At 44.5% G+C, this 27,310-nt stretch overlaps 1 protein-coding gene across 1 annotated transcript; it reads left to right on the forward strand.

The window, feature by feature from the left end:
• Positions 1 to 9,849: 9,849 nt before the first annotated feature.
• On the forward strand, positions 9,850 to 27,093 carry DDX3X (DEAD-box helicase 3 X-linked). The gene is made up of 17 exons (XM_066177039.1): positions 9,850 to 10,015; positions 12,136 to 12,193; positions 13,110 to 13,160; positions 17,796 to 17,919; positions 19,073 to 19,216; positions 19,302 to 19,401; positions 19,923 to 20,058; positions 20,415 to 20,500; positions 21,119 to 21,217; positions 21,293 to 21,453; positions 21,627 to 21,771; positions 21,884 to 22,028; positions 22,341 to 22,522; positions 22,615 to 22,732; positions 23,156 to 23,312; positions 24,134 to 24,261; positions 24,571 to 27,093. Exons 1-17 carry the CDS (start codon positions 9,971 to 9,973, stop codon positions 24,651 to 24,653), a joined length of 1,962 nt encoding a protein of 653 aa, XP_066033136.1. The 5' UTR covers positions 9,850 to 9,970; the 3' UTR covers positions 24,654 to 27,093.
• The last annotated feature ends 217 nt before the right edge of the window (positions 27,094 to 27,310 follow it).

Raw genomic sequence — 27,310 nt, forward strand, 5'->3', positions numbered from 1 at the left:
TGATAAATAGGAATTCACACCATTAAAATAACAGTCAAGAATCAGTTCCTATGAGAGTGGAAGGCAGAGGTGGGTGAAGAGGTAGAACTGCTGACAGTGGGGCGGACACATCTGCAGTGTAATCCTTTCCCTTCTCCTGACCCCTTTTGAGCATCTCCCTTGTCTGATTCCAAACACTGTTGCCCCTCTGAAATGAACCTGAATCCAACTGAAACCTTTGTCTGGGCTTTTCTTACCTTCTGCATTGGCTTAAGAAGGGCTGCAAGGAGAGCCCTGAGAAACAGCCATGGTGAGCCTTGCCCAGTCCAGTGCCAGCTTTACTCCAGATGAAGAGGTCTGGAGCTCGTAATCCAGATCATCCATGCAAAATGAATTCCATGCATAAATGAGCATGCATATGAGCCTGTCATTATAGGCTCCTACCACATAACTTCAGCTGCCCAACGTTGACAACCCAGCAGGCAAAAGCCCCGTTGGAGGTGCTGTGTCTCCCGTTGACTCAGCAGGATGACAAACATCCTCACTGGTGCCTACAGCCAGCCTGGCCATGCTCCCCCTCCCACTGTGCCAGTCCCTCCCTAGGCAGCTTTCCATATACAGCAGGCAACTCACATGCTACATATACATCACTCCTGGTGCCTGCCGCTATCCTACAGACATTTATAAAATAGTTATTTGGAAATGGCAGAGCTTCTTAAAGAGACAGCCTGCTCCATCTTGGAATCACAACCCTTCTTTCTCCTTTGCTTTCTTCTTTCCATTTGTCTTCTCAGCTGCTCTTGTCCAGCATTTGGCACTGCTGTAAAAGTTGTGCCAGAGGGTTTAAAAAAATAAGATAACCTTCTCCTGTGTTTTATACAGGTCCATTCATGAAGACCAGAAGTTTCTACCCTGTAACAGCAAAGAGTTAATATCCCTGAGATAGTCTACTGTTCCACATCTGTAAAAAAGAAGCCAAAGCAAACCTAGAAGAATTTAGTATGGAAAACATATTCCAGCTTCAATGACACACTGGGGTTTTGTTTAGGTTTCTTTATTACGATGAGTCACAGTATGTAAACTTCACATGCAGTTACTGAAGTCATGTGTCTGCCTTATTTTAGCTTCAAAAACAGCAGCAATGCCAACATCCTTTGCTGCCTTTGAGACTTGAAGAGTCCTGAAAGCCAACAACGTTATAGTCCCCTTGTAAGCACTGTGTTGCTTTTTCACCCTTTGCCTAGAAAATAAAGGCGATGCTTCTCCAGGTGAGTCTTCTCCATTCAGGTGCTCCTTTCAGGACCCTGGCACTGGTAATGCTGGCTGGACTCTGCTGCTGTCAGCAATGGAGGGATCCCTGTCTGGGATGCTCTGACAAAAGGATGTCTCATTCTCTGTCTCTCCTGCCTCAAGCAGAAGTGAGCCATGCACAGGTGAAATCAGCAGAGCTGTTAGTGCTGGAAGTTCCACTGCTACTTTCATTGCTGGAGTTGTTCCAATCTGAAGTCCAGTTAGGGTGAGTGGAGCCCAAAACCAGCTCCCCACCCCTCTCCCCAGCTTTCAGCTAGGTCCTGCAGAAGGCTTGAAGTACGCAGAGAGATTCCCACTGTTCCCATTCCCCAGATGAGTCTTGTGCAGTGCAGCTCTCCAGCCCCGTTCAGAGAGCCAGCAGATTCCCCTGGCTCTGTGAGTGCAGTGCCCATCCTTGCAGGTATAAAAGGGCAGCATGCAGTCGTCTATATAAAGAATGTTCTTCAGATGAGTTATGTATAAACTGCCTGATGGCAAGGGTATCAAATGAAGGTCGAGCATCAGAGACCTTTAGGCCATTACGAAATATGACTCATGGATTAGTTAACTGCCTGTCAGATTTTCCATTATGAAATTTAACCACAGCCCATATCTGCACAGCAGCAACACCTGTAGAAGTGCAAACAAACAGGGTTATATATGCAGTTGCACGGAAATGGGTCAGCAGATGTGCTACGGTATCAAAAGAACATTTTTCCTTATTAATGAACTATTAGCTAAGGAACAAAAATGAGAGAAGAGGAAGAAAATGCTGTGGGAGTAAAACCCCATTGTTTTGAAGCTCCTATTTGCCAAAGAATCTGCAAGATAAATCTTTACAGTTCAACTGTATCAGATGAATCAACATAAAAATTCCCCTCAGCAGAATATCATTATTATACCATAATGAATATCTGTGCTTCCTAAACCAAGCATTTGCTTTTCATGAGTGCAAGTCAAAAAAGCAACTATTCCTGTTCTAGAAAATGACTATTTAGACATTAAACTAAAAAAGAAGAATGTGATAAATTTTATTTCTGAAAATCAGTGAAAAGATTTAGCCATTTGGTGGAAGACCTTCATAATTCTCTCAGCTGCTTGTTTGGAGGTGGCTGTAAATTCAGAAATGCAGAAGATGTGCTCTGAAGGTTCACCATGGGAAGTGGGGCTTTTGACCTGTGTGTCACTGGTTTGACTCCACAGGTGAGAGAGACTCAGCTCACCTAATTTTAGATGTCTACAGTGTCTATCAATACATCTGAGTCTGTTGCCCTGTAGGCAATTTAAAGGTATGTCTTATCTAATCTATTTTAAATATCTACCTTAGGATGAGATGATTCATGACCTCAGTGTCTTTTTCATGTTGTGGCTATGTCAGGGCCTGAGGTGACTGGCTTGGTGGGAGAGCCTTCCATGTGGCCAGAACAGAACCCTGCCTGAATGCTCTGCCCCCACAGGGCCGGTAGTTTATGTGAAATGAGTTGGTTAACACAGCTCCTTGCTATTGCAATGATTTGTCCATATCACAAAGCCATCACCACATCTGGCACAAATGAATGCTAGCAGGCTGAAACAGCCTAGAGGCTACTGATTAAAGAGGAAACCTGAACCACTTTGATGGATTTCATCATTACTTCCTATTCTTGCCTCTAGAGATGTTCCAGATCACAAGGTAGGCATGGAGTTCTCACTCCTCCTACCACTGTGGCATCTAATCTGTGAAGACATGAGTCTCCATTTCCATGCCTGTCAGTCCAGCTCATTTCATAAACACCACATTCATTTAAATACAAAACTGCTGCTCTACAAGAAGTTCAGAAGACATAAACTGTAAGGCACAATGAAAAACAATTCAATCTCAAGAAGCAAATTCTGAAGAGGGGTAAAATAGCAGCACACAAATACATAAAAAGCACTACAAAGAGGAAGGAAATAAACTATTCTTCCTGTTTACTATGGAGACTTGAGTTACTCCACAGTGAGGTGATATATAACAAGCTGTGCAGCCACTTCTCACTGAACAGCAGCATTTTTCCATCTTTTAGACAATGGGGAAGCCACCAGGAGCTGCTGTCTCACAGAGAGGCAGCAGCAGCTCCTACCTCACTGCAGGCACTGAGCTGCCTGCCTTGGAAAGGGGTGGGAGGGTTACAGCTCCTCCGTGTCCGTGGGTGTATGAAAGGAGCCAGGAGCCCTTGGCTCACTAAGCAGCTTTTCAGCCTCAGCATGAAGCAGGGGTTCCTCCCTCACAGCTGAGGAGCAGTGGCTGTGGTGATGTGACAGCATCCTGGGGCCCTGCCCCTTAGGAGAACTCAGTCAGGGTTGGGAACACTCCCCAGGTTTGGGGATGCAGTTGGTATTCTGGAGATCCAGTCTGATGAGCATCCACCCAGACTGGATGGATATATTTAGTCTTAAGGAAGTGTGATGGACTGGATGTCTCCAAAACCCTTTATCTTTAATTATCTAAGTGGAAAGGTTGCAATATGCACACTGAAGGCTGAGCTAAGCCTCTTACAAGGGAGTGGGCCAGAGCTCCAGCTGTGTGACCTGCACTGCTGACCAAAGGCTGCAAGAGGGACAGGGTGGCTTCTGAAGACCCACCTAGAAAAAGAGAGACTTTTCTCCTGACAGGAAATTTTTAAATAAAACCTGCCTTTCAGATGACAGGTTCTCTGCTGCCATCTGAAAGATTATGCTTCTGGGTGCTCCTCTTTACTACTCCTTATTCTTCTATAGGAAATACTGCTCCAACACGGTATAAACAAGGTAGAAGACATTAGGAGAGGTAGAGATGAGGGAAAGAAGGGGAAGAAAGTGATTCAATTTAAAATAAAAACAAAAACAAAACAGGTTTCACTCAGCCACATTCATATTCTCACACTCACAAGAGCAGCCACCAGGCACCAGACCAGCATGTTTTAGCCATTTAACCAAAAATCCAGGCAACATGAAGTTTGTGCCCAGGAAATGGGTCCAGGATCTGTGTGATGCCACAGAGAACACAAGGGATATCAGCTCTGAAGTCCTGGGTTATTCTTGGACTGGTGACTATGCACAGCGTTTGGGTATCTTTTTGTAGTTCTTTGGAACTGTCAGCATCTCCACCTGTCTCAGCTCTGGCAATCATCAGGACTAATCACGTTTTTTCCAGATCTCAGTGCCCTGAGAGACAGCAGGTCGATGCCCTGTGGTCCTGATGACCCGCTAACCTGGTGACATTAACTCAGGCCATCAACCTTTGTATTACAAGTCCCTACACCATTCCCATTCCCTTGCTGGTGATCCTTCCCCTGCCAAGTGACAGAACCTTCCCCTGTAGCAACAGTGAGGAAAACAGGAAGGGGGACCTTCTTCCCCCTTTCTCCCGAAGACCAGTGTTGGGTTTGCTTCATGGGCTTCATTATTTGTCCTTTCAGTTCCTGGCAGGGCTGTGGGGAGCTGGGGGTGTACTCAGGACCCTGACAACCCCACAGGCATTTCTGAGCTGTCAGAGTTATCCTCTCACTTATTTAAGGAACAACACTGGGCATTCCTCAGATGGCTGAGGCCACTCTCTTAACTCAAGCACTCCTGGCAGCTGCACCACGTTGCACAATCACCATCTGCAAAGGTCAGACCTTGCCAGGTGCTCACAGCTGGCAGCTGAAGTCAAACCCCTGCACACCAGAGGGGAGAGCACTGGCAAGTGGTACTTGGTCAGTGACGCTCTGAAGAGCTTTCAAAGAAGACTCTAATGTTACATTTATGTTACATAACATAAAAGTTACACTCTAGAAAAGGCTTACAGAAACTGAAATGAGAAACATCAGCACCTCCTTCAAGGTATAACTGATGCTGATTAACATTGGAGCCATCTTGACTAGGTGCCTATTTTGATTTAGGCAATTATGAGCTTACTAGTTCAAACCAGTTTGCAATGAGAATGTGAATCCAAGATTTGCTGATGTGCCTCTTTCCTTTCTTCTTGCTGCTATAATTCTCTCTCTTCTTTTGTCTTCATCATCTCTTCTTTGGGCTTGTCTATAAGAGAAAGGCACACATAAAATTACAATCTACTTGTAAACCAATATTTAACTCCAGGCATTCATTCAAAGAGGGGCAGTAGATGGATACTCATGACCTTGCCATATTGAAAAACATCATACTGTACTTTTTTTGGGCAAAGGACACAGTTTTTAATACCTGCATGAACAGAGTGGAAGGAAATAGCTTGCACAGAGGCAGCAGTCCCTACTTCTGTCCTGTGAGTGCTGTGGATTGAGATGTCCTGGTAGGAAAAAGGCTGCAGTGGGTAAGAGCTGCTCCACAGCCTGAGCCAGGGCAGCGACAGCAGCAGTCACCTGGTGTTGTGCTACCTCTGTCCAGCAGATTGAGGCTCCTGCAGATTTTAAAGACCATGCCCCTAGCCTTTCTTCCCATTTGGAGGTTACAGTCTGCAGAAGGAGCTGCTGGACTCTCTTTGTTCTGATGTAGGAAAACTTACTGCTTTGCAAGTTCTTCCTATTCCTAATTGACCTGATCTAACCTGAAATAAGCCACTTGTATTCCTGCAGAGGAATACCAGGGAGTCCACATGGCCTTTTGCCCAGGTTTAACGTAATTTCTTTAAAGCAAACTGCAAATTAATAGTAGTGTAACTTTCCTGTGCAGGCAAGCCCTTAATCTAATTGGAATATGGAAAACAGCATTTGGGAAGACAAGGCAGTGCATAAACTTGGAGAGTGAAAGAGGGAGGCAATATAATTTGGAGTTCGGTGGGGATGATGGAGAAATCTGAACGCATAGAAATAAAAATTATTAAGGTTTTTAAAATCCAGCTAGCAAGGAATCTAGAGATATGAAAAAGTAGAGCCCAACTCAGAAATTTTCAATGTGCAGAGAATTGCCATGTTCTCTCCATTCATTCTTCCACCCGGGACAACAACTCTTGTCATTTAAGTCAAAAAACATTCTCTCTTCCATCCCCTAAAAGTCTGAGTCCACATTCATGGCCTCATTTCCCCCTGTTTCTGATCCTCACGTAACAAGAAGAAATAAGACCAAAACTATGCTTGTACTTCCTCAGTTCCCACAGAAGCCTGTGACTACTTATCTTGTCACTTAAACATTACAGAAAATATAAACAGGACTTCATTAAAGAAAAAAATAATAAAAGAGAAAAAGAGAGAGAGAGAGAGAGAGAAGCCTTGAGTGCTGCCTCAGATAAAGACTAGTGTATGTTTGAAGGGACTAGAACTTTTGTGTGTATACCTGCTCTAGTGTCATAGCTTATAAAACTTCCTGATTCTGTCTCTCTTTTCAGCTAAGAGTCCCTGCTTTCTGTAAACAGTCCTTTGTGGTTTTTCAGGACAAGATGAGAATTTCTTTGAAGCTTGAAAATAAACTCCAGGCATCTCTTCAGAGAGTAATCGTGAATCTGCTCTTCAGTAAGCCCCCTCCAATCAACTGTGTGCATTCTACCTACCAGTCTGGGAACATGGAGAGACAAGGGAAGGGGAGCCAGCAAGGCTTGGGTGGCAACACACTGGCCAAAGGACAGAGCAGCTCTTAATCAGATTGCCTTTTAATTCTTCACATGAGTTAAAGGCATTATGTGCTAAGACTGAGGCTATAGGCGTACTCAGCAAAGGCAGTGATAGAACAAAGTGTTGCAGCATAGGGAGTATTTCGTAAATATTCTGTCAAATGCTGTCCATGCACAGTGAGAGGAAGCCTTGGCTTCAGTGCAGTGGCTTTGCCCCACAGACTGAATAAGATTCTGCCTTTTGATGCCTAAAAATGTCCACAGAAATTTGGGAACTGATGGTGCATGTGGAAATTATGCTGCTAAAGATAGATCTCTGATATTAATGAGAGATATTCACTTTTGACTAACGACTGTTTCCAAACAGATTTGGAAATTTGCTAATTTGTGGCTGGACAACGTTAAATTTATATTTTGAATGCCCTGCCCTCTTACAGTATGAAAGACTCACAAAAATATGGTACGGGTTCTTAGGCTCATAGGCAGCTGTGTAGAACAAGAAACAAGTCTTCACTACTGCAACTTGACAATTACATCCATGGTAGGATTAATCTTTTATCACACTCTGGATGTCTGACCTGCTTTACCATTAGTAAAAGACCTCCTCCTTTCTTTAGAAGTGAGTCCATAGTTGTGCATAATGAGAAACCTGCTTGTTAAGACGGTCAGTAGTGTAGGACTTGTTGATAGTTCCAAAATGGATAAGGAAACTCATGTACACAAGGTCAGTGTCTGTCAGCATTGGGTAAAAACCCTCTAAAAGTCAGATATAACTTCATAAACACACTGACTTCACAGCACACGCATGGCTTGGTGACAGTGGGTGATATTGGCTTCCTAAGGCAACCTCCCCAAGACTCGGAAAGCTGCATTTCTGGCTGCTTTGGGGCTATCGGTGGAGCCTTTCAGAACACCTGCCAGATGGGGCTCTGCAGGTGAAGGAAAACCAGATTTGGCAATTTGCTGGGATTTAAGGACTGAGTGTCCAAGCGCCCGGCAGTGTCAGGTTTTGAGGAGTTTTGGTTGAGCCCACTGGCAAAAAACTTGCCTGAGTTTAAAGTGAGCAGGGCTTGTGAGGACTCTGGTGTTGACTCAAGTGCTCATGAGCTGCTCAGCTTCCTCCAGGGAATTGTGTCTGAGTCAGCTGAGGGAGAATTAAAAGTGAAACTGAGAATAGTCCTGCCTAGTGCAAATGGCAACTCGGAGGGAAAACTTCCCCAAGAACTGACTTCCCTGACTGCAGGATCAGGGTTTAAGTTGCTGTGACACTTCTAAAACTTGCACTGCAAAGGACTAATTAATGTCATTTTCTGGTGCATATGAAATATCACAAACAATGCCCTTGTTTGTAAAATACTGCAGATCTTGCAAGGATATAAAAGGAACTGCAGAATTATTTAGAATTTAGAGTTGTCTGCAAAGTTGTAGGAAGAAAAGGAATTAAAAGTATAATTTGAAACTTGCTTTCAAAAAACCCAAAATTTGGGCCTATTGCAGTAATAGCTTCTTAAAAAACACAGAAACTTTTTTCCTTTTAACTGTCAGGCAGCCTCAATGAAGAAACCTATGAGCTTTTAAATTATACAAATAGGGGCACCTGGGGAAGAAATACAAGCATAAATCTTTAACTCTGGAGCTGTAGCCGGCTGGAGAAGTATTATGGAAGGTGAAAGCAGAGGACTGGTAAATGTTTTGTTTAAGACCAGAGCATCACAGAATTGAGTGGTTTGTGTGTCAGGAGGCATGTGTTGCTCATTCAAGGACTTGTTTGTGGATGTTTAAATCTTGTAGAGCCTAATTTCTCCAATGGAAAGACTCTAGAGCTCCAATTTTAAGGGCAAGGAAAAACCTAGGCAGAGATGGGCTGTTTAATGAGCGAGTACTGCGGAAAAGTTCAGTCTTGTTTTTAAATCCCATGGTGAATCATCCTTCTGGAGAATGGATCTTCCTTGTGGTTTTCTTCTTGGGAGAGGCAGGAGCCTGAGGAGGAGGGAAATGGAGGAATAACTGCTGTGCGTGGATCAAGGACAGCCAAACCCCGTGTTCTTTTCCCTGTGACTTCACAGCCCCGGCCACGTCCGGCTCCCCTAAGCACATTCATCAGTACTTTTACTGACCCAAATTCAAGGAAGCAGCTTTACTATTCTCTGTGTCAGCAGGCTGCGAGAGAAGGGAATGGGGTTATTTGAATTTTTTTTTTCTAATGACAGACAGTTCAATGCTTACTATTTGACTGATGCTTACAGGCTAAAAGTCCTGATGAAATCAAGGTGGGGCTATCTGTGGATGTAGAAATAGATGGCAAAACTGACACTACAGAGAAAACAAGGGCAGTCCTTCGGCACGTCAGTATGTTTGATGGCTAAAGGTCTTGGAGAAAGAGTTCATGAATATGTGCAATGACTAGTGGAACCCACAGTGAGCTGCGGTGAGCGGCTCCCAGCCAAGCGCCGCTGGGCAGCAAGCACAGTGGACGGTGTGAGCCCTGCAGAGCCGCAGGTCTGGGCTGCGCTAGGGGCAGGCGGGGGAGCGAGGCCGGTGTGCTCCAGGGGCAGCAGCCCCTCCTCCCCGCCGCGCCGCCATTACGAGCTGCGCCACTGCCCGCCGAGGGGGGAGCGACAAGATGGCGGCGGCGCCCGCCCACGTGACCCAGGGCCCGCCTCCCTCAAGAGGCGTCTCGGCCGCGCGCGCGCGCGGGGCGCTCTCGCGAGGGCGGCGAACAAAAGGACAGCGCGGCGCAGGCTGTGTGTTGGTTGGGGGGTGTCGTGATCTCGCGAGAATTCGCCGCCGCTCTCCTCCCGAGCAGGGCCGGGCGGGAGCGGGGGGAGGGGAAACCTCGCGGTACCGCCGGAGACTCCGCGCGGGCCCGGCGCCCCGAAGTCTCGCGACACCTCCGGGAACGCTGCGCTCGCCGGCCACTGTGCTGCGCGGAGTTCTCGCGATAGCCCCGGGGAGGGAGGGCGGAGAGGCAGTCGCGTGCGCGCTGAGGTCAGCGCGCGCGGCCGGGCGCGCGGGGGGCGGGGCCTATATAAAGGCCGGGCCCGCGGCGGGGGGGGCTCAGTCAGGGCAGCGATTCGTGGCGGAACCAGTGACGCCCACGGCAGCGACCTCCCGGCCCAGCAGATCCCCATTTCTCGAGGCGGAGCGGGACGAGCCCGAGACCGATCTCTCGTTATGAGTCATGTGGCGGTGGAAAATGCCCTCAGTCTAGACCAGCAGGTGAGGGACGAGAAGCGGAAAGGCCGCTCCGTTACCCGGAGGAGGCGCTCGGCGGAGGCTCTTAGGGCAGGGAGGGCAGCAGGGATGGTCGGGAATCTTCGCGTGGGGCTTCGCTCCTCGCTTCCTGGCGGCCGTGTCGCGATTTCCCCCGCGGTATCCCCCACCTCCCCCCCCAGCGCGGCCTGTTGTGGCGCACTCGGTCGTTGCGCAGTTAACGCCGTGCAGCGGCTCCGCGCCACGCCGGCCCCCCCCCCCGGGGGTGCGTTGTCCCCGCGGCCCGGGCGGTGTTGCCGGGGTGCGGGGCCGCCGGTGCCGCCCGGCCCGGCCCCGGTCCCGCTCGGGCTCCGTGGCCCCCGCGCCGCGCTCGGACCCGCTTTGTGTGGGAGCGCCGGGAGCGGCGGCGGCCCCCGGCGGCGGCAGCGGGAACTGCAGCGTGGGGGGGAAGGAGGAGGAGGAAGGGGCGGTCAATGACCGCCATTGTGCGGGGCGGGGGAAGGGGACACACACACACACACGACACGGCGCTTTGTGTGACGCTCCTTCCCCGGGGAGGCGGCGCTGGCGGCCGCCTTTGTTCGCGCTCCGGTGCTGCCGGGCCTCGGTGACGCAGTTGGGCCTGGACTCTTGTTGGTCCGCACCATTTTTTTTATTACTTTCTTCCTTTTCATTCCTCCATCCCTCCGCTCCCCCCTCTCCCCGCGCTGGGCGGGATCGATGGTTATCTAATCCTCGGGGGATGGCGGCGGGGGCAGGAAGAGCCCCATCTGGTGCGGCGGGACCGTGGCCGGGCAGCGCTCGCCCTCGGCCGCTCCCGAAGTAGGTCATGGAGACGGTCCTTCCCTCCCCTCTCCCTTCTCCCCCGCTCCCCCCCCGCGCCACACGTGACGGGCGCCGGCAGCCGGATTAGCCGCTCCTGCTGCGCCGGGAATCCAGCCCGCAGTGCCGCACTGAGATGGCGCCGGGGCTGCGCCACCGGTGCCCGAGGCAGCGCCTGGGAAGTGTTGCCCCCCACCCTGGGAATCTGCCGCGAGAAGATTCATCTCCTTCGCTTCCTGTCGATTGTGGAGAGCCGCCTTGACCTAGTGGAGAGACTTTGTTTTTGTTTGCTGTTAAAAATAAGAACCGTTCTTAAGCTCTGCGTTGATGCTTCGATCGACTAGAAAGAGGACATTTTAAGTGGTAGCTTTAAAGAGGATGTTACGAGGTCGGCCGTGGGCCGTGGGAGAATTCTTAAAGAACTGAATGTTTTAAGGTGGCATCTCCCACAGCTGAGCGCCAGAAAGGAACAGTGCATTGGAGTCTTTGCTTTGGATTAGTTCAGCTGATGTTGGAAAACGCTTCTGTGCAATACGTTACCTAAAAATTTATTTGTATTTTAACATGCCTTATTTTTCTGATACAAGTTTGTAATCCTGCCATGCAGGCAAGCAACTGTAATAACATGGTTCTTAAACTTTATCGTTTCCCACTGCCTTCTGCTGAAATGAGTCCATATTTGACTTAAAACCTCTGAGCAGCTCACCAGCACTGCGTGAACTGTACATTTTTTGGAAAACTTTACTGGGAGACTGAAGGCTATAAACGTTTTTGGAAAAGCAACCCAAAAAGTCGTGTTTGCTGAAGATGTTGGCAAACATCACCTAATGTTTTGTGAGCACTAGGTACTTCAGACGTGAAGACTGTAATGTCTTAGTGTTACTGCAGTTAAAAAGTGTCTCGAGTCTCTGTGAGTAAAGTGCCCAGCTGAATTGGCATTGCTTGTGCTGGAGTTTCTTAGCAAAAAAAAAAAGAAACTGTCACTGACCCAAATCCGAATGCATTTGGGTGCACTGAAATTCAGTCTGTTAAAAATGCCTCTTTAGCCTGCCTGTAGCGTGAAGCAGAAGTCTGGTAGTGATTTGGTGCGTGTGAGAAACTCTGCTGTCCTTGCTGCCCGTGTGGGTGTGTGTTATTGGTGGGCATTAAAACATTAAAGATGAGGCAGTGTAATAATAGGAGACCTCATTTGGTGTGATTAAAAAAAAATTGCAGTAGCTTCCTTCTGATAAGTGAAAAAGTTGTTTTGTATTTTAGCATAAATTAATGGTAAAACATGTTGATACTTGTCTTATTTCTTCTAGTTTTCTGGTCTAGACTTGAATTCCTCAGACTCTCAGAGTGAAGGAAGCTCTACAAGCAGTAAGTACACATAATTCTCAAGCTTACGAACACAGTTTTAGAAGTTGGGGGTTTGCAGCTGTGAAAAGCAGTTTATATAGCCAAAGTTTACAGAGGCTGATGAGGAAATAGGAGGTAGCCAGTTAAGCTTGCGTTGAAAACACTGTGTGTTTTAGATGGAACCACTTAATTTTGTGGTGGTACAGTATATGTGCACGTTTCTGAAGCACTTAATTAGCTTAAGAGAATTCAGTGTTCCAGTTCTGTCCCAGATTTTCATTTGCCTCATCTGAAGCCGCTGATTGTAATAATGGGGTGATTTGTCTTCCAGGTAGAGTGAGAATGTTAACTCTGCTGATTTCAATTCATTGAATAGAAAGTTATGATTAAATTAAGATATTGATATGCAAGGCTTAAGTATGTTAAGAAGGGGGGAATCTTCAAGGAATTCACCTTCAACTTGTGGCTGGCATGTTCTCATTCATGTTGCTTTACAGACAGATGTTTCTGGATTGTAAGCAGGAATGCTGTTCAGAGGCAATTAGGTGTGGCTTCTGGTTTGATCTGAGCTGAATGGACGGGGATGGGTAAATTTAAGGGAAAGGAAAAATACTGGTAGTAATACTGAGAATGCCAGTACTTGAATGTCACAGTAAATATCTTGAGCTGCTCAAGTATCTGGCACCAGCTTAAGCCTTAATGGGTTCTAGGAAGACAGGCTTTTGTTGTAGACACTGTAACACCCAAAAATGGGTGTGTGATTGGGTCAGAGGAGCATAAATGGGCATGCAAGAACTTTAAACTTCAACTGGGAGCATGCTACCAAAGGCTGTATTAAAGGGTTCTTGTTTCAAATGTTTTTACAAAGCAGAAGCTGTTGTTGACAAGATGTGCTGGCCCCACGGGGCTGTAACACTGCCTTTGTTTCGTCTTTCAGAAGGCCGATACATTCCTCCTCACCTGCGGAACAGGGAAGCTTCAAAACAGGGTATGTATCAGCAACAGTGGCAACATTTAACTGCTCCTTCCATCTCCAGGAGCAGACTGCAGAGCTCTGCCAGTACTGCTGAGAGCAATTACACAGACTGTCCTGTGCAAAATATGGCAGCTTTATCTTCTGCTGTTAGTGTGCTCTTCTAGATCATTTCACCAACTTAGTTCCTAAGCTCAAGTTCATTATCTGATTGGCAAAATATCTTCTGTGTTTGTGTAACAATTAGCTGTGACTGAAGCAAGATGGAATCTCCCATCTTAACTTGCTGTGTAATCTTGAGTGTTGGTCTGAATGGATTTTGTGGGTACTAGTTTTTCTGCTAGTGACTGTGTTGTGGAATTTGGAGCAATCGTTTGTTTAATATGAGCAAACAGCCCAGTTTCACTCTGTAAACGCATATTTTATACAAAGAGATGTTGTCCGTGTTCAGCTTCCTGCAGTTTTCATGGAAGCCCCTGGGAGAACTTGCAGAAGGAAATGCAGGCTGTTGGTGAAGCAAACATGAAGTACATGACCTATTTTGGTCACGTGTTTACACAGGGGTTTATGCCAGGAAATAGCTTTGCCATCTTCCATTTCAATCTCTAAACAGAACATAATGCAGAAGTAAAGTTTCTTGGAACACTTCAGTGAAATAAATTGTGACCTTTCCGTGGAAGATCCCACGGGGATAGGTGCTGCAGCACATGTTGTCATGTCTGGTGACTTGGGTGGATTTGAGAGAAACTTTTTCTCTTAACACCTGTTGAAATATACCAGAATGCGGCAGCTGAAACACTTCCTGCAGTGCTGCAAGTAAAGAATTGAGGTCTTGTGGCACGGGAGGACTTGGATCTCATATGTTTCTAAAGCAGTAAATTTTCACGGATGCTTCAATACTGCAAGAGGATGGCTTCCATTATGAGTGGGTGGGAGGACAATACTTAACTGGTAATATGTCTCACAGTCCTTCTGGAGCTATGTCACTTTAAATCTGACTAGGTGGGAAATGCTCCATTCCAGTCATAAGCCATTTGAAGAAAGATAAATCTGTTTTTGGCTTGCCTTCCTATGTGTCCAGGCTTGTAGGTTTTCTGGGTGTTCAAGGTTTGGGTTTTGTTCTTTGTTTGGGGGGTTTTGTTTGTTTGTGTTTGTTTGGTTTGTTTTTTATTAATTTTTGTTTGGTTTGTTTTTGTTATGTAAAAGAAGTATGGCCTGAAGCAGCAAGTGATGAACAGTGTGTTAGCAGAGCTGAGTGTTTCAGGAAAAGGAGAGGGACTGGTTGGCAGCCAGTTCAGTGCTTTTGTTCCCAGTCACACTGGCGTCTAACATGAGCAGTCTTGAAAGAAACAGACTTGCCAAATCTGAGGAATGTGCGGGTTTTTCAAAAGCAGGATACTGCTTTTCCACAACCAAGGTGGTTGTGAACATTTGCTGTTGATGGATTTCTTGCGTGATGTTTAGTACTAGGTTTTGTGGGTAAAAGATGCAGTAACCTTGAGTTCTATCATGACCTATTATGTGTAGGACTGGGGTTGTACTTTCTTGTGTGCAGAACCAGAGTTCAGACATGGCAGTGTGGGTGTGATTACATGAGGCTTTTCTGAGGACTTAAACTTTACCTTCCAAAAAGGTAGATAGGTCATGAGACCATAATCTGACGTGTGGCTTGTTCAGTCAGTGCTGCCAACTTCCCTTGGTAAACCTAATGTTCAGAAATTGCCTTTAAACCTGGCTGGGTGCTGTACCACTGGCCTCTTCCTGGTTCCCTGGGTCAAGGTTCATAACTGCTGAATGGAAAAGTTCCAGTTCAGGGTGTGAGTTTGGGCTGGTAAAGCTGAGCTGTCTTACCTTGTAGAATGATTTGAAGTCTGTTCTACAGTTGTACTTCTGTTAAAGTTTGTTTGTTACGTTTGCTTCTGTTCATGTAACTCAGTGATTTCTTTGGCTCCATTGAAACTGTTCTGAATTTTGTCTGCTCCTTGCAGTTTTTAATGACAGATTTTTCGAAGCTTAGACATGAAGAAGCAACCGTGCATGGTGGTGTTTAACCATGCAACAAACTCTTGATGCAGCATTACAAGTGTAGTAACCAGACTGATTAAAAAAGTCTTCCATTTACCTGCAGATCTATCCCACTAATATTGATCTATTTGCTTTGTAAATGGGGAGTAGGGCAGTACAGGAAATAACAACCTTCATAAAAATAATGTCCTTACATAACTTAATGGCAGTTCTGTTTCTCAGCTGTGGGAGCTGGGTATGCAGGGCTGCCTGGCCTGAGTGTCTTGCTTCCATGAACTCAGCTTGGTAATACTATAGCTTGTTGTCATATAAGTTTCTTCTTAAACTCCCTGGAATCATCTTCTGGATGTTTAAACTGTAATTTGATCTATAGTAGATCAAAAAGTAAATGTTAAGAACTCACCTTAAAGGTCTTATCCACCCTAAAGGAATCTATAATTCTGTTTCTCACATCTTTAAAAAAAAATGATTATTGCTGCTGCTTGTGGCAGGTTTTCAATGAGCTGGCAGTGATTTGTGTTAGTGTTACAAAATGTGAATTAAAGTGCTGGTTGAGGGAGACGCATTGACGGCTGTAATGCTGTTCATAGGTGTAAGGAGTAAAGAACTGCTCGGGAGGGTGATTAATTTAGTGAATTCTTATCCCTGCATTGAGGAAGATGTGCTGGATACAATCTCTACAGGTTTTTATTTCCAAAAAACCAAAAGCCTTGACATTTTAAGAGGTTTCCTGGGAGTCTTTGCACAGCATTGTAATAATTCTCTTCACTTTAGAGAAGTTGATCTCTGGTCTGTTACGGGTTTTCTCAGGGCATTTCTGGTTTTAACTTTCCGTTTGATGTCTGAAATTCTGACTATTATGCCTGTCATTTACTTGGAATTGACTTGTATGGCCTGGACCTTTGGTTCTGTGCTGATCCACAAATAAAGTCAGAGCAGGAGTGACAGGCTGAAAGGTGAATTGGTGAAGCAGGATGTCTACACCTGCCTTTGGTGTAGAAGTTGCTGCAGAAGTTAAGCTGGTACCTTAAAATGATGGCAAGGTGCCAGCTTCAGAAATGAGTGCTGTAATGAGCTAGGTGAGTGAGGTTGCTTTGTAGGCTATTGGGAGTATAAAATTCTGACTCTTTAAAATGCTCAGGCTTGGTAGAATATCTTAAGTACAGTGTCAGGTCAGTTCTTTCACTGTTGAGAACTACATCTGTGTCTCTGAAGATTGCTCTGTCAGTACCACTGCTGTTGGATCACTTGGCAGGGTGACATATCCCAATAGTTGTAGTGTGGCCTGAAAGTTACTCGTAGTAAAATCTGTATTAAACTGTCTTCTAAACAAGCCAAAACAATTTTCTTGGAGTTACTATCTTTAAGGACTGATGTTGCTTCTTAAAGCAGTTTGGAGGTCTTGAAGCTCATTCCATGATCTTGTGTGCTAAACAACTTCATGGATAGGTTATTTTTGCTTTCTGTTTCAGTTTTCCAGGCAAAAGAGTTACAGTTACCACAGTAGATTTTAAAGTTCCCTTGTGCCCAGTACGTTTCTGGGTTCTGTGTACTAGAATATCTTATATAAAAAATCAGAGGCAGTGTGAATGGCACTCTTTACAGAACATCCAAAAAGGTAGGGTAATTCTGGTAGCAAAGCCTTTTCAGAGAGACTGAGCCTAGAACAGCCCCTTTCTTTGGAATGAGTTTGTTCTGTGGTTGCTTTTATTGTCTCATGAATAGGTCTGGACTGGTTTTGTGCTGTGGAGCTGGCAAAGCTTGCTCATAAGAGTGACATTATTTGTTTATCTGTTCTGTTATTTGACTTATTCTCTGCTGGATTCCCATGCTGAGATTAACAATGTTATACAAACTTGGGCAGGTTGGGACTCTGAAAGTGAATTTATAATTTCTCAGTCCAGTATCAGAGCAGTGTTTAAAGCTTCGCGTTTGTGCTACCTCACAGGCCCTGGTAGCAGAATAAAAGTGAGGTTTTTTTTACTCTGCTAAGCTAAGCTAAGATACTTTGTATACTTTGCGTTAACATACCTAAATAGGCAGGTACTGTAGGCAGGAGTAAAAGTGCTGTGGAAAAATTGAGTGTGATTAATTTTTTGTGAAGGGCTCCATATACCTTCTTAGTGTATGGTGCTGTTACTTTTAGTCTGTGCAGATCAGTTGCTTTGTGTACTTGCAGAATGATATAACATTCTAACTTCTCTTTGTATTTTGGATACCATTTATTGATCTCTGAAAGGCCTCGTTAACCTCCAGAAATTTAATGTGTGGTCAAGGATGTGTTGGAGAGATGACATAGATGAGGCTTGACAAGATTTAGCATCTTAAAGTTTCTTCTGATACCTATCTTTCCAGGGTAGGCGGCTGAAATACTTGTACTAAGGCAAGTGCATGTTTTTTAAAAAAACAATGTGCTTGTACATGCAGGCAGAAATTTCAGTTCTGATGGGTGGTGAGAAATGCCCAGTCCCTTTTTGAGCAAGTCTTAATGCACTCTAATGCATCTTCCATTCATGAGGGGGTTCAGGCCCACGGACCTTTCAGTGCAGATTTCCTGGACACAATGATGTTTTCCTGTAAAAGGCTGGATTGTGCAGTGGTGGCTGACACCCCTTTGTGCGGCAGGTTTCGACAGCGGCGGCTGGAGCTCCCGGCGGGACAAGGATGCCTACAGCAGCTTCGGGGCGCGCTCCGACCGCGACGCCAAATCCAGCTTCTTCGACCGCGGCACTGGATCCCGGGGAGGGAGGCAAGTACTGCACATGGAGTCTGCCTCAGCTCTAGCTCTAGCACTGCAGCTCTCATCTTGATGTTAAAATTAGAGTTCCAGGTGTGAAGGAACAGCATGAGGTAGGAGGAGCCTGGGAGGGAGGAGAGAGGGAGAGAACCTGGCCTTTAAAGCTACATGGTTTTGAGGATGGGCCACTTGCATGTGTTGAAAAATGTGCCCTGTAGTCTGGCACCAGCCACTCGCTGCAGCTGTAGTGACTGGCTGACTTCAGCATTCACCAGGGAAGTGCTAGTTGGGTGGCTACTTCCAGGAGAACCGTGAAGAGCTGTTGGGAGCACACACAATACATCACTATGGATTTTTTTTTTTCAATTTTTTTTCTTTGTTTAAAAAGTGTAGTTAATAAAACTGGGTGAGACTCTTGCAGGTTCTCTGCCTTACTTGATCAGTCTTACACACATCATGCGTTGTATGCACAAGTGTGGTGAGAGTGACCTTTACCGACTACTTAGTAAAGCTGACCTAGTCCTGTATCCAGAATTTTCTCAAACATGATTTACCAGGCCTAAAGCTAAACAGTTGAGGTAAGGATTTCTTCCGCCTTCTTTCCAAGTCAGTAATACAGGTGAGCTCCCTCTTTATGAAATAATTATGTGACATAATTGGAGGTATTTGGTCACATGTGCGGTGGGGGAATAAAGGAACAAATTGCAGCACTGGAGGGTTTTGTCTGGACATGGGAGACCTGTGTAGAATGAGGCAGATGAAGGGGTGGGGGGAATACAAAATAATGCTGCTTAGGAGGTTTAAACAGAGCTTCCTTCAAAGAAATGGCAAAGACTGAGCAACTTGGATTGCAGCTCCACTGGCAGATGGCTGTTCACATTTTTTATGTGTAATCAGATAAAACTGATGATAGGAAGTTCACTGGGCTAAGCTGAGCTCTGAAATCATTACAAACTTTCCTGTCTGACAGAGAAAACTGTGACCTGGTCTGATGGCCAGGACTAATTTCTGTTCTTAGATCAAGAAGCAAGTGTAGATGACCTGATGATTTTGAATTGTTCCACAGCTGTGTATGTAATGCACAGAGCATACAGTGCTTTGATTCTGCATGTCAGTACCCCCCTGTTGCCTGGGAAGGGTGGTCTGATTCTCATGCTGTGTTTAGATATGAAGAGCGTGGCAGAGGAGGGGACTACGACCGGAGTGGCTTCGGCAGATTTGACCGTGGTGGCGGGAACAGCCGCTGGTGTGACAAATCGGATGAGGATGACTGGTCCAAGCCTCTCCCCCCGAGTGAACGCCTGGAGCAGTAAGTCCTGGAGTAGTACCCATTCATGGGGGAGGGTCATTTGAGAATTCCAGGAAGTAAAAATACTTTACTCTTCTGTTTTTAGGGAGCTCTTTTCAGGAAGCAATACTGGCATTAACTTTGAGAAATATGATGATATTCCTGTTGAAGCAACAGGCAGCAACTGTCCTCCACATATTGAAAGTGTAAGATTATTTAAAAGTCTGTTTTGCTAATATATCTTATAGTTTGCATGGGTACCTTGATGTTGATGTCTGGAGTTTAGGGAGGAAAGGAAACATTGTCTTCCCTTCCTACAGCTAAGCTGTTTTGCAGAAGAAGGTTGCATATGCTGAACTAAGGGAAGAAAATTTTTTTAAGCTTTTTCAGTTAACATTCATAGCTTACTTTTTAAACAGTGAACCTGTGAAGAAGTGGAAGTGCTTTAAAGGTGCTGATTTGGGAGCAACTGCTAAGGCATAGGCAGTGTTAGACTATGCACAGTGTATGTGCTAATGCAGTCTGTGCTTCAGGCTTGGCTGGCCTTTTAAGAATTGCTTAAAAAACTGAACTAACTACCTGTGTGGCTCTCTAAACTTTATAGGCAAGTTCTGTATGAAGGGCTGAAACAAGAGCTACCTTATAAATAACTTGTTAAACTGAATGTTGTGTTATGTGGTGGTTGAAGAGAAGGATTCTGATCTTACTCCTTTTAAATATCTCACAGTTCAGTGATGTTGACATGGGAGAAATTATAATGGGAAACATTGAACTCACACGCTACACCCGTCCTACTCCAGTCCAGAAACATGCAATACCTATTATTAAAGAAAAGAGAGACTTAATGGCCTGTGCTCAGACAGGTAAGTTAATAACTCTTTGCTGCTTACTCTCAGTAGAAGTGGGATCTTGTATTACTGCAGATAAGAGGTAGAACCTCCTGTGCAGAGTGTACTGAAATAATTGTGTGTTGGAAGCTAATTAGCTTTAGTCTTGCATCTGCTTTAGATGTGACTTGACTGGATTTACTGTGTTTGTCCTGAGACACGTTCATGTCTTAAACCACGTCTGCTTCAGGGTTTTGGGGTGCTGAGGGTGCTCCAGTGCCACAAGTAGCAGCCATATTCCAATGGAGGTGTTACTGGGAATGTGCTACTGATACAGGATTAGTGCTGTAGTTGATAGTAACTCTCGATAATATTGACTTGTATTCTACTAGGGTCTGGGAAGACAGCTGCATTTCTTCTACCAATACTGAGCCAGATATATGCAGATGGCCCTGGTGATGCCTTGAGAGCAATGAAGGCAAGTATTCAAGTACCCAGTCCTGGAAGAGTGATGACCAATGTCATGTTTGGGGTTTTTTCCCTCCCCACATGAGCTGATGTGTGCTACAGCACACAACAACTGGTCTTAAATGTTGTTCTCATTGTGGGTATGATAGGCAAGCATCTCAACGTCAAGAAGACTGCAGGTGTTCCCCTTAAAATATTCCAGCTGTGGATTACTTTTTTTCCTCCTGAGGAGTTGTATGTGTAGCGGTCCTAAGTTTTTTTTTTTTTTAATGAGTGGTTTTGTTGTTCCATAAGGTTAAAAGATACTTCCATTGCTACAAAAAGCAACTTGGTCACACTTCTGTGTTGTAGTAATTTCAGAATGGGAAGTAACTGGTTCTGTGGCTGTTAGTTCTCTGCTGCTGAAGTTCAGGATCGAAGTGCTTGTTGTAGAGACCAGAATTGTGCAGCTGTGGCTGTAGTAAACCACAGCTGAACCTTGGCCTCTTCAGAGGCAGTGCTCAAATTGACTGTCAGTTATGCTTTGTCTTTCTTAAACTTGGTGACCTGTCTTAAATATTGCCTGTGGTAGCTTCTTTCTTTCCTTTCATGTTTATGATGCTCATGCCAAAATTGTTTTTTTCTTCAGGAAAATGGGAGGTATGGGCGCCGTAAGCAATATCCAATCTCACTGGTCTTGGCTCCCACTAGAGAACTAGCTGTGCAGATCTATGAGGAAGCCAGAAAGGTATATCTAACAGTTTATTACTACAACATAGCTCAAAGAGAATTTTTATTGGAGCTAACTTACTTTGTTTTACAGTTTGCATACCGCTCCAGAGTTCGCCCCTGTGTTGTATATGGTGGTGCAGACATTGGCCAGCAGATCCGTGACTTAGAACGTGGATGTCACTTGCTTGTAGCAACTCCAGGACGACTGGTTGATATGATGGAGAGGGGAAAGATTGGACTGGATTTCTGCAAGTAAGTAAAGTATTGCTTGTCTGTGTACAAATGACTAAAAGCAGGGTACAGTTAAGGACCTCAGCAGCTTTTGGACTGTCTAAACGTCTAGTTGAGAACTTGTAAGCCAGTGCAGACACCAGAGCACAGCTTACAGAAAAATGTTCTGAGGATGGTTTTTTTCTGCTGTTTAGGTACCTAGTCCTTGATGAAGCTGACAGAATGCTTGATATGGGGTTTGAACCTCAAATTCGTCGAATTGTTGAACAGGATACTATGCCACCAAAGGGGGTTCGTCACACCATGATGTTCAGTGCTACTTTCCCCAAGGAAATCCAGGTACTTAACAAGAGTTTAAATGCTTGAAAAGCTCATAAGGCCAAAGAAATTTAATCTTTGGAAGGAGGGAAAAGTACTATTTGATTGTGATTTTTTTTCCTCCCCTTTTTAGATGCTTGCTCGTGACTTCCTTGATGAATATATTTTCTTGGCTGTTGGCAGAGTAGGTTCTACATCTGAGAACATCACACAGAAAGTAGTATGGGTGGAAGAGCCAGACAAACGATCATTCCTGCTTGACCTGCTAAATGCCACAGGTAAAGAACACCTGCAGATAAGCAAATGAGGCAAAATTCAGAGTAGATAGATCTGATGACTCAAGCAATAAGAATTTCTATTGATTAGGTGAATGAAAGGGTATTCTGTTGACATGCAGTGAATGTGTTGTACTGGCTAAATGCCAGTATTAAGTTGATGTAAGCATGTCTGTTAATAATAAATGGGGAGGGAGGTCCTCAGTGATGCAGAAACAGGCAGAGAATTGAATCTGCCTATTAGCAGGTCATCGAGTCTGTGTCTGTCTGTGCAGCTTTTCTTTTGCTGACCTGGGCTTTAATTTCTTTTTTTAGGTAAAGATTCCTTGACTCTGGTGTTTGTGGAAACTAAAAAGGGGGCAGATGCTCTTGAGGACTTCCTGTACCACGAAGGCTATGCCTGTACAAGTATCCACGGGGATCGCTCCCAGAGGGACAGAGAGGAAGCGCTGCACCAGTTCCGCTCTGGGAAGAGCCCCATTCTTGTTGCCACAGCAGTAAGTGAAATCTGTAAAACTTGGGCATGTGAACCTATTTCTTAGGATGTGGGTTCTTACTAAGATTTGATTGAATCCTTTAACCCCACTAGGTAGCAGCAAGAGGGCTGGATATCTCAAATGTAAAGCATGTCATAAACTTCGACTTGCCAAGTGACATTGAGGAGTATGTACATCGTATTGGTCGTACAGGCCGTGTAGGAAACCTTGGTAAGTACGACCTGGGGTTTTCACAGACCGCATTTCATATCTAAGTTGACAGGTGCAGTTGTATTGGCTGAGTAATAAATTTCAAATAAGTACTTGAGAGAAGCCTGTGAGCTGCCCTCTGTGACCAAAAGCTGGTCACTGCTGTCAAGCCACTGTGGAAAATTTACCAGTTCCTTTGGATAATATTCTTAGTGCCATCAAAAGGCTCTCTTGCTTTACTACGTGTCAGCCTGGTGTCTTCTCTGTCTTGTCAGTAAACATGATTTTGTGACTAGCTGTAGTGGAGTAATGGTCTCAAACAGCTTTCTCTTTTAGTAATTCCAGTGTTCTCAGGCCTGTCTGTAAGGAACTGGAATATGGAATGGGTTTAAGTGCTGTAGTGTACTTGGATAGTGTGTCGCTAAAACTGACTGTCTACTTCAGGTCTTGCCACTTCATTTTTCAATGAGAGGAACATAAACATTACAAAGGACTTGCTTGATCTCCTCGTGGAGGCTAAGCAAGAAGTACCATCTTGGCTGGAGAACATGGCCTATGAACAGCATCACAAAGGAGGAGGCAGCCGTGGGCGATCCAAGAGGTAAGAGGCACAGCTTTGGCTGGAGGTGTGTATTCAGTCCATTGAGGGACAGTTCTGTGACTTGCTCTCAGACTCAGAAAATACAGTTAGAAGATGGTAAGTGCAGTATAAGCTGAGCTTGGTGTGTGCAAATGGGACAGTGTCTGTCTGGTTTTGTTCTCTCTATTCATAAGGCAGTTAACACATAAGACCTCTTCTCTTTTAAGCAAGCAGCTAGATACAGCTGAGATAGAAGGATGTTATCAAAAACCATTTTAGAATTGTAAAAGCAGCTATAAAACACAAAAGTGCCTGTGCAAGACATAGACCTTAAGCAGCTGTTCTAATGTTCAGGAGAAAGTAATGTGATGCCTCCTGACAAAACAAGGAGAGAGGAAGGAATGCAGGTGTGAGGTCACTTGTAAAACAGTTTTGCCATGGAAACCTATAACACGGTAGCACAAACTTTTGTTTACTGGCTTACGGGGGTAGGATGAGAGAACACTTAATGCAGTTAACACGATCCAGCCATGTTGGGTTTGGTGTGAGTTTTTATTTCCCGTTTTGCTGTATGCCTGTAAAATACTCATCTTGTACATCATGAGAGAGTCATAAATGCATGGTTTAAACACTATAAGATAGGGTTGGAAGTCTTGTGGAGACAGAGATTTCACCGACTCAAATCTTTCCAGGTAGCCTTGGGATGATTATAAAGTGTACTCACCTCAGCAGTGGCTGTTGGCCAGCTGTGGTTGGTACAGAGTCAGCATATGTGAATCTCAGTGTGTGCAGTGCTTAAAATGCCCCGTTTGACTCCAGTGTTTGTGTCCTGCCCCCTGCAGCAGTCGGTTCAGCGGAGGCTTCGGGGCCAGGGACTACCGGACGAGCAGCGGCTTCGGCAGCAGCAGCTCCAGCAGCAGCCGGTCAACCAGCAGCCGCAGTGGCGGGAGCGGCAGCAGAGGCTTCGGAGGTGAGAGGGGCTGGGCAGGCACACCTGAAAGGCTTGCTGGGGTCAAACTGGATGTGATGTTTGAATAAGAGATGGTCTGGTGCTTGTCTTGCAGTCTCAGCATCCTGCTTGGATCTAGGCCAGTGCAGGTTACCTGGCTGATGGTTTGACGCTACCTGCCTTTCCAGTATTAGAGTTTAATTTCGTGCATTTGACAGTCCTGCTGGGTGGGGTGTCTTTAATAGACAACAGATACCTGGGTTGTTTTCTTGTTGTGAAGGTGCAAATCTTTAGAGTTAATTAAGCATCACTTTCTCTTGCCTTTCATAGGTGGTGGTTATGGAGGCTTCTACAACAGTGATGGATATGGAGGAAACTATAACTCCCAGGGGGTGGACTGGTGGGGCAACTGATCTGCTTGCAGCAGATACCCCACCAAACAAGCTAATATGGAAACCACATGTAACTTAGCCAGACTATACCTTGTGTAGCTTCAAGAACTCGCAGTACATTACCAGCTGTGATTCTCCACTGAAATTTTTTTTAAGGGAGCTCAAGGTCACAAGATGGAAATAAAGGAACAAGTAGCCCTATCTCGAAGGTGGTTTTGAAGACTCTTATTGCTGTAGTCAGGATTAACTCCCCTCCCACCCATCCCTACCCAGAAACTGCATTTATAATTTTGTGACTGAGGATCATTTGTTTGTTAATGTACTGTGCCTTTAACTTTAGACAACTTTTATTTTGATGTCCTGTTGGCTCAGTAATGCTCAAGATATCAATTGTTTTGACAAAATAAAAATTACTGAACTTGGGCTAAAATCAAACCTTGGCACACAGGTGTGATACAACTTAAACAGGAATCACTGATTCATCCATAATATTACAAAGAAAAACTTATGCGGTAGCCTGCATTAGGGCTTTTGGTATCTGCAGATTTGAAAAATAAAACATCTTGAAGCATATCAATGCAATTAGTTTCTAATGTGGCAAAACTGTACTAAGTTAAAGTTCTGATTTGCTCACTCTATCCTGGATAGGTACTTAGAACCTGATAGCCTTTAATAAGCCATTCCAGTCATGATGAGATGATGTATGGATACATGCATACATTAAAAGCACTGTTTTTGAAGTTAATGCAAGTAAATACAGCAATTCCTTTTTCAATATTTAGGCAGATCATTAATGTGAGCTAGCCAAATGTGGGCAGAACATTACAGGGAACGTTTAAAGGTCTGATAACTTGAAATAGTTTTTAGGAGAATTCATCTATTTAGACTTTTTAAAAATGCCTGCCATATGAAATTGAAATGGTAGAATGGCTGACCATGGCAGTGATTGGTCCTCCTTAAGGGCCTGACTGAATTTTTGGTCTAATAACGCATGCTAGTGTTGATGTTTTTTGGTCAAGAGGGTATGAACAGGAAGAATTATGCAGCAGGCTTTATTTTAATGCAGATTCACATTACTCTGTTCAAGCTGCGTGGAGATGTTAAACTGGCTTACTGTAGACTTTGTAAAATGGCTCCAGAAGAGTAACAAACAAACCTGAGATCACAGAGGTTGGAAATGTACATAAACTGCACAAGGTTTCAATTCTGCTATTAAAGTGCAGTTTTAGTCAGTTTTAGTTGCATAGGTTTCCATTGTATTTATAGTCTGTTATGCTAAATCTGGCCAAAGATAAGTATTGTCCACCAGAAAATTGCCTCTGCCACTTGGAATTTCTGTGCTAGCTTTACGGCCAGAGCATTTAAGAACTAATCTACAGTGGCATAGGAAAATGGCAAAAATCTCCTAAAGTGCAATAGATTTTTTCAAGTGTATTGTGCCTTGTTCTAAAACTTTTATTAAGTAGGTGCACTTGACAGTATTGAGGTCATTTGTTATGGTGCTATTTCAAGTCTAGGTTTAGGCCCTTGTACATTTTGCCCATAACTTTTTACAAAATACTTCTTTTATTGCACATTCAGAGAATTTTATATATGTCTTGTGTGCGTGTCCTTAACTTCCAATCTTATTTTGTCTCTTGGAGATTGAACGCAGCTTGTTTAAGGAGAAGGAAATAGATTCTAAAACTTATTTGGGACCATGGGAATGATAGCTGGGAAGAAAACTATTTGCACACGACAGATTTCTAGATACTTTTTGCTGCTAGTTTTGTGTAATATTTATTGAACATTTTTGACAAATATTTATTTTTGTAAGCCTAAAAGTGATTCTTTGAAAGTTTAAAGAAACTTGACCAAAAGACAGTACAAAAACACTGGCACTTGAATGTTGAATGTCACCGTATGCGTGAAATTATATATTTCGGGGTAGTGTGAGCTTTTAATGTTTAAGTCATATTAAACTCTTAAGTCAAATTAAGCAGACCCGGCATTGGCAGTATAGCCATAACTTTCTGATAGTAAAACAAAAATTGGCAACTTAAAATTAAACATGCCAAGGTTTTGATACACTTGTCTTAAGATATTTATGAAACACTTCTAAACACTGATGTGAAGTGTCCAGATTCTCAGATGTTTGTTGCGTGAGTTTTGTTTAGTTGTGTGGTTTTTTTTTTTCAGTGAATGTCTGGCACATTGCAATCCTCAAACATGTGGTTATCTTTGTTGTATTGGCATAATCAGTGACTTGTGCATTTTAGCAAGTTTTATCAGCCAGCAATATTTTCAGTTCAGATACAAGGATTCAAACCAATATGCAAGAATGGATTTAAACTTGCTGAATGTGAAAATTGAACTTCAAGTCACTGTAGGTTTAGAATTGCTTATTGTATTAGTTTAGATGCTAGCACTGCATGTGCTGTGCATATTCTTGATTTTATTAAAATAAAAAAGTTGAACTGCACAGTCTACTCATTTGTGAAGCGTCACTCCTGGTTTATGAGCTCTGTAGCCCCAGCAGTCTCATTCATGTGCAGCTCTGGAAGCAGGTGACTCTAGTGTGGCACACATCAATGTGGTGACAGATGGTAGCCAGGCTCAGGGCTGTAGCTGAAAGAACCTGAAATGGCCTGTGCCCCACAGTGCAAGTATCAGATGCCAGCAGAGCAGAGTGGGACAGA

The sequence above is a fragment of the Chamaea fasciata genome, unplaced genomic scaffold (assembly GCF_029207755.1).
Source record: "Chamaea fasciata isolate MVZ Bird 193981 ecotype frontalis unplaced genomic scaffold, bChaFas1.0.hap1 SCAF_2, whole genome shotgun sequence".
In the NCBI taxonomy this organism is placed as follows: domain Eukaryota; kingdom Metazoa; phylum Chordata; class Aves; order Passeriformes; family Sylviidae; genus Chamaea; species Chamaea fasciata.

Bases quoted from the DNA above. Each gene is read 5' to 3' on its own strand.
- DDX3X (XM_066177039.1), top strand. From the start codon at position 9,971: ATGAGTCATGTGGCGGTGGAAAATGCCCTCAGTCTAGACCAGCAG. The intron at 21,218-21,292 runs GTATATCTAACA...TTTGTTTTACAG, and splicing joins TCTATGAGGAAGCCAGAAAG to TTTGCATACCGCTCCAGAGT. The intron at 24,262-24,570 runs GTGAGAGGGGCT...TGCCTTTCATAG, and splicing joins CGGCAGCAGAGGCTTCGGAG to GTGGTGGTTATGGAGGCTTC.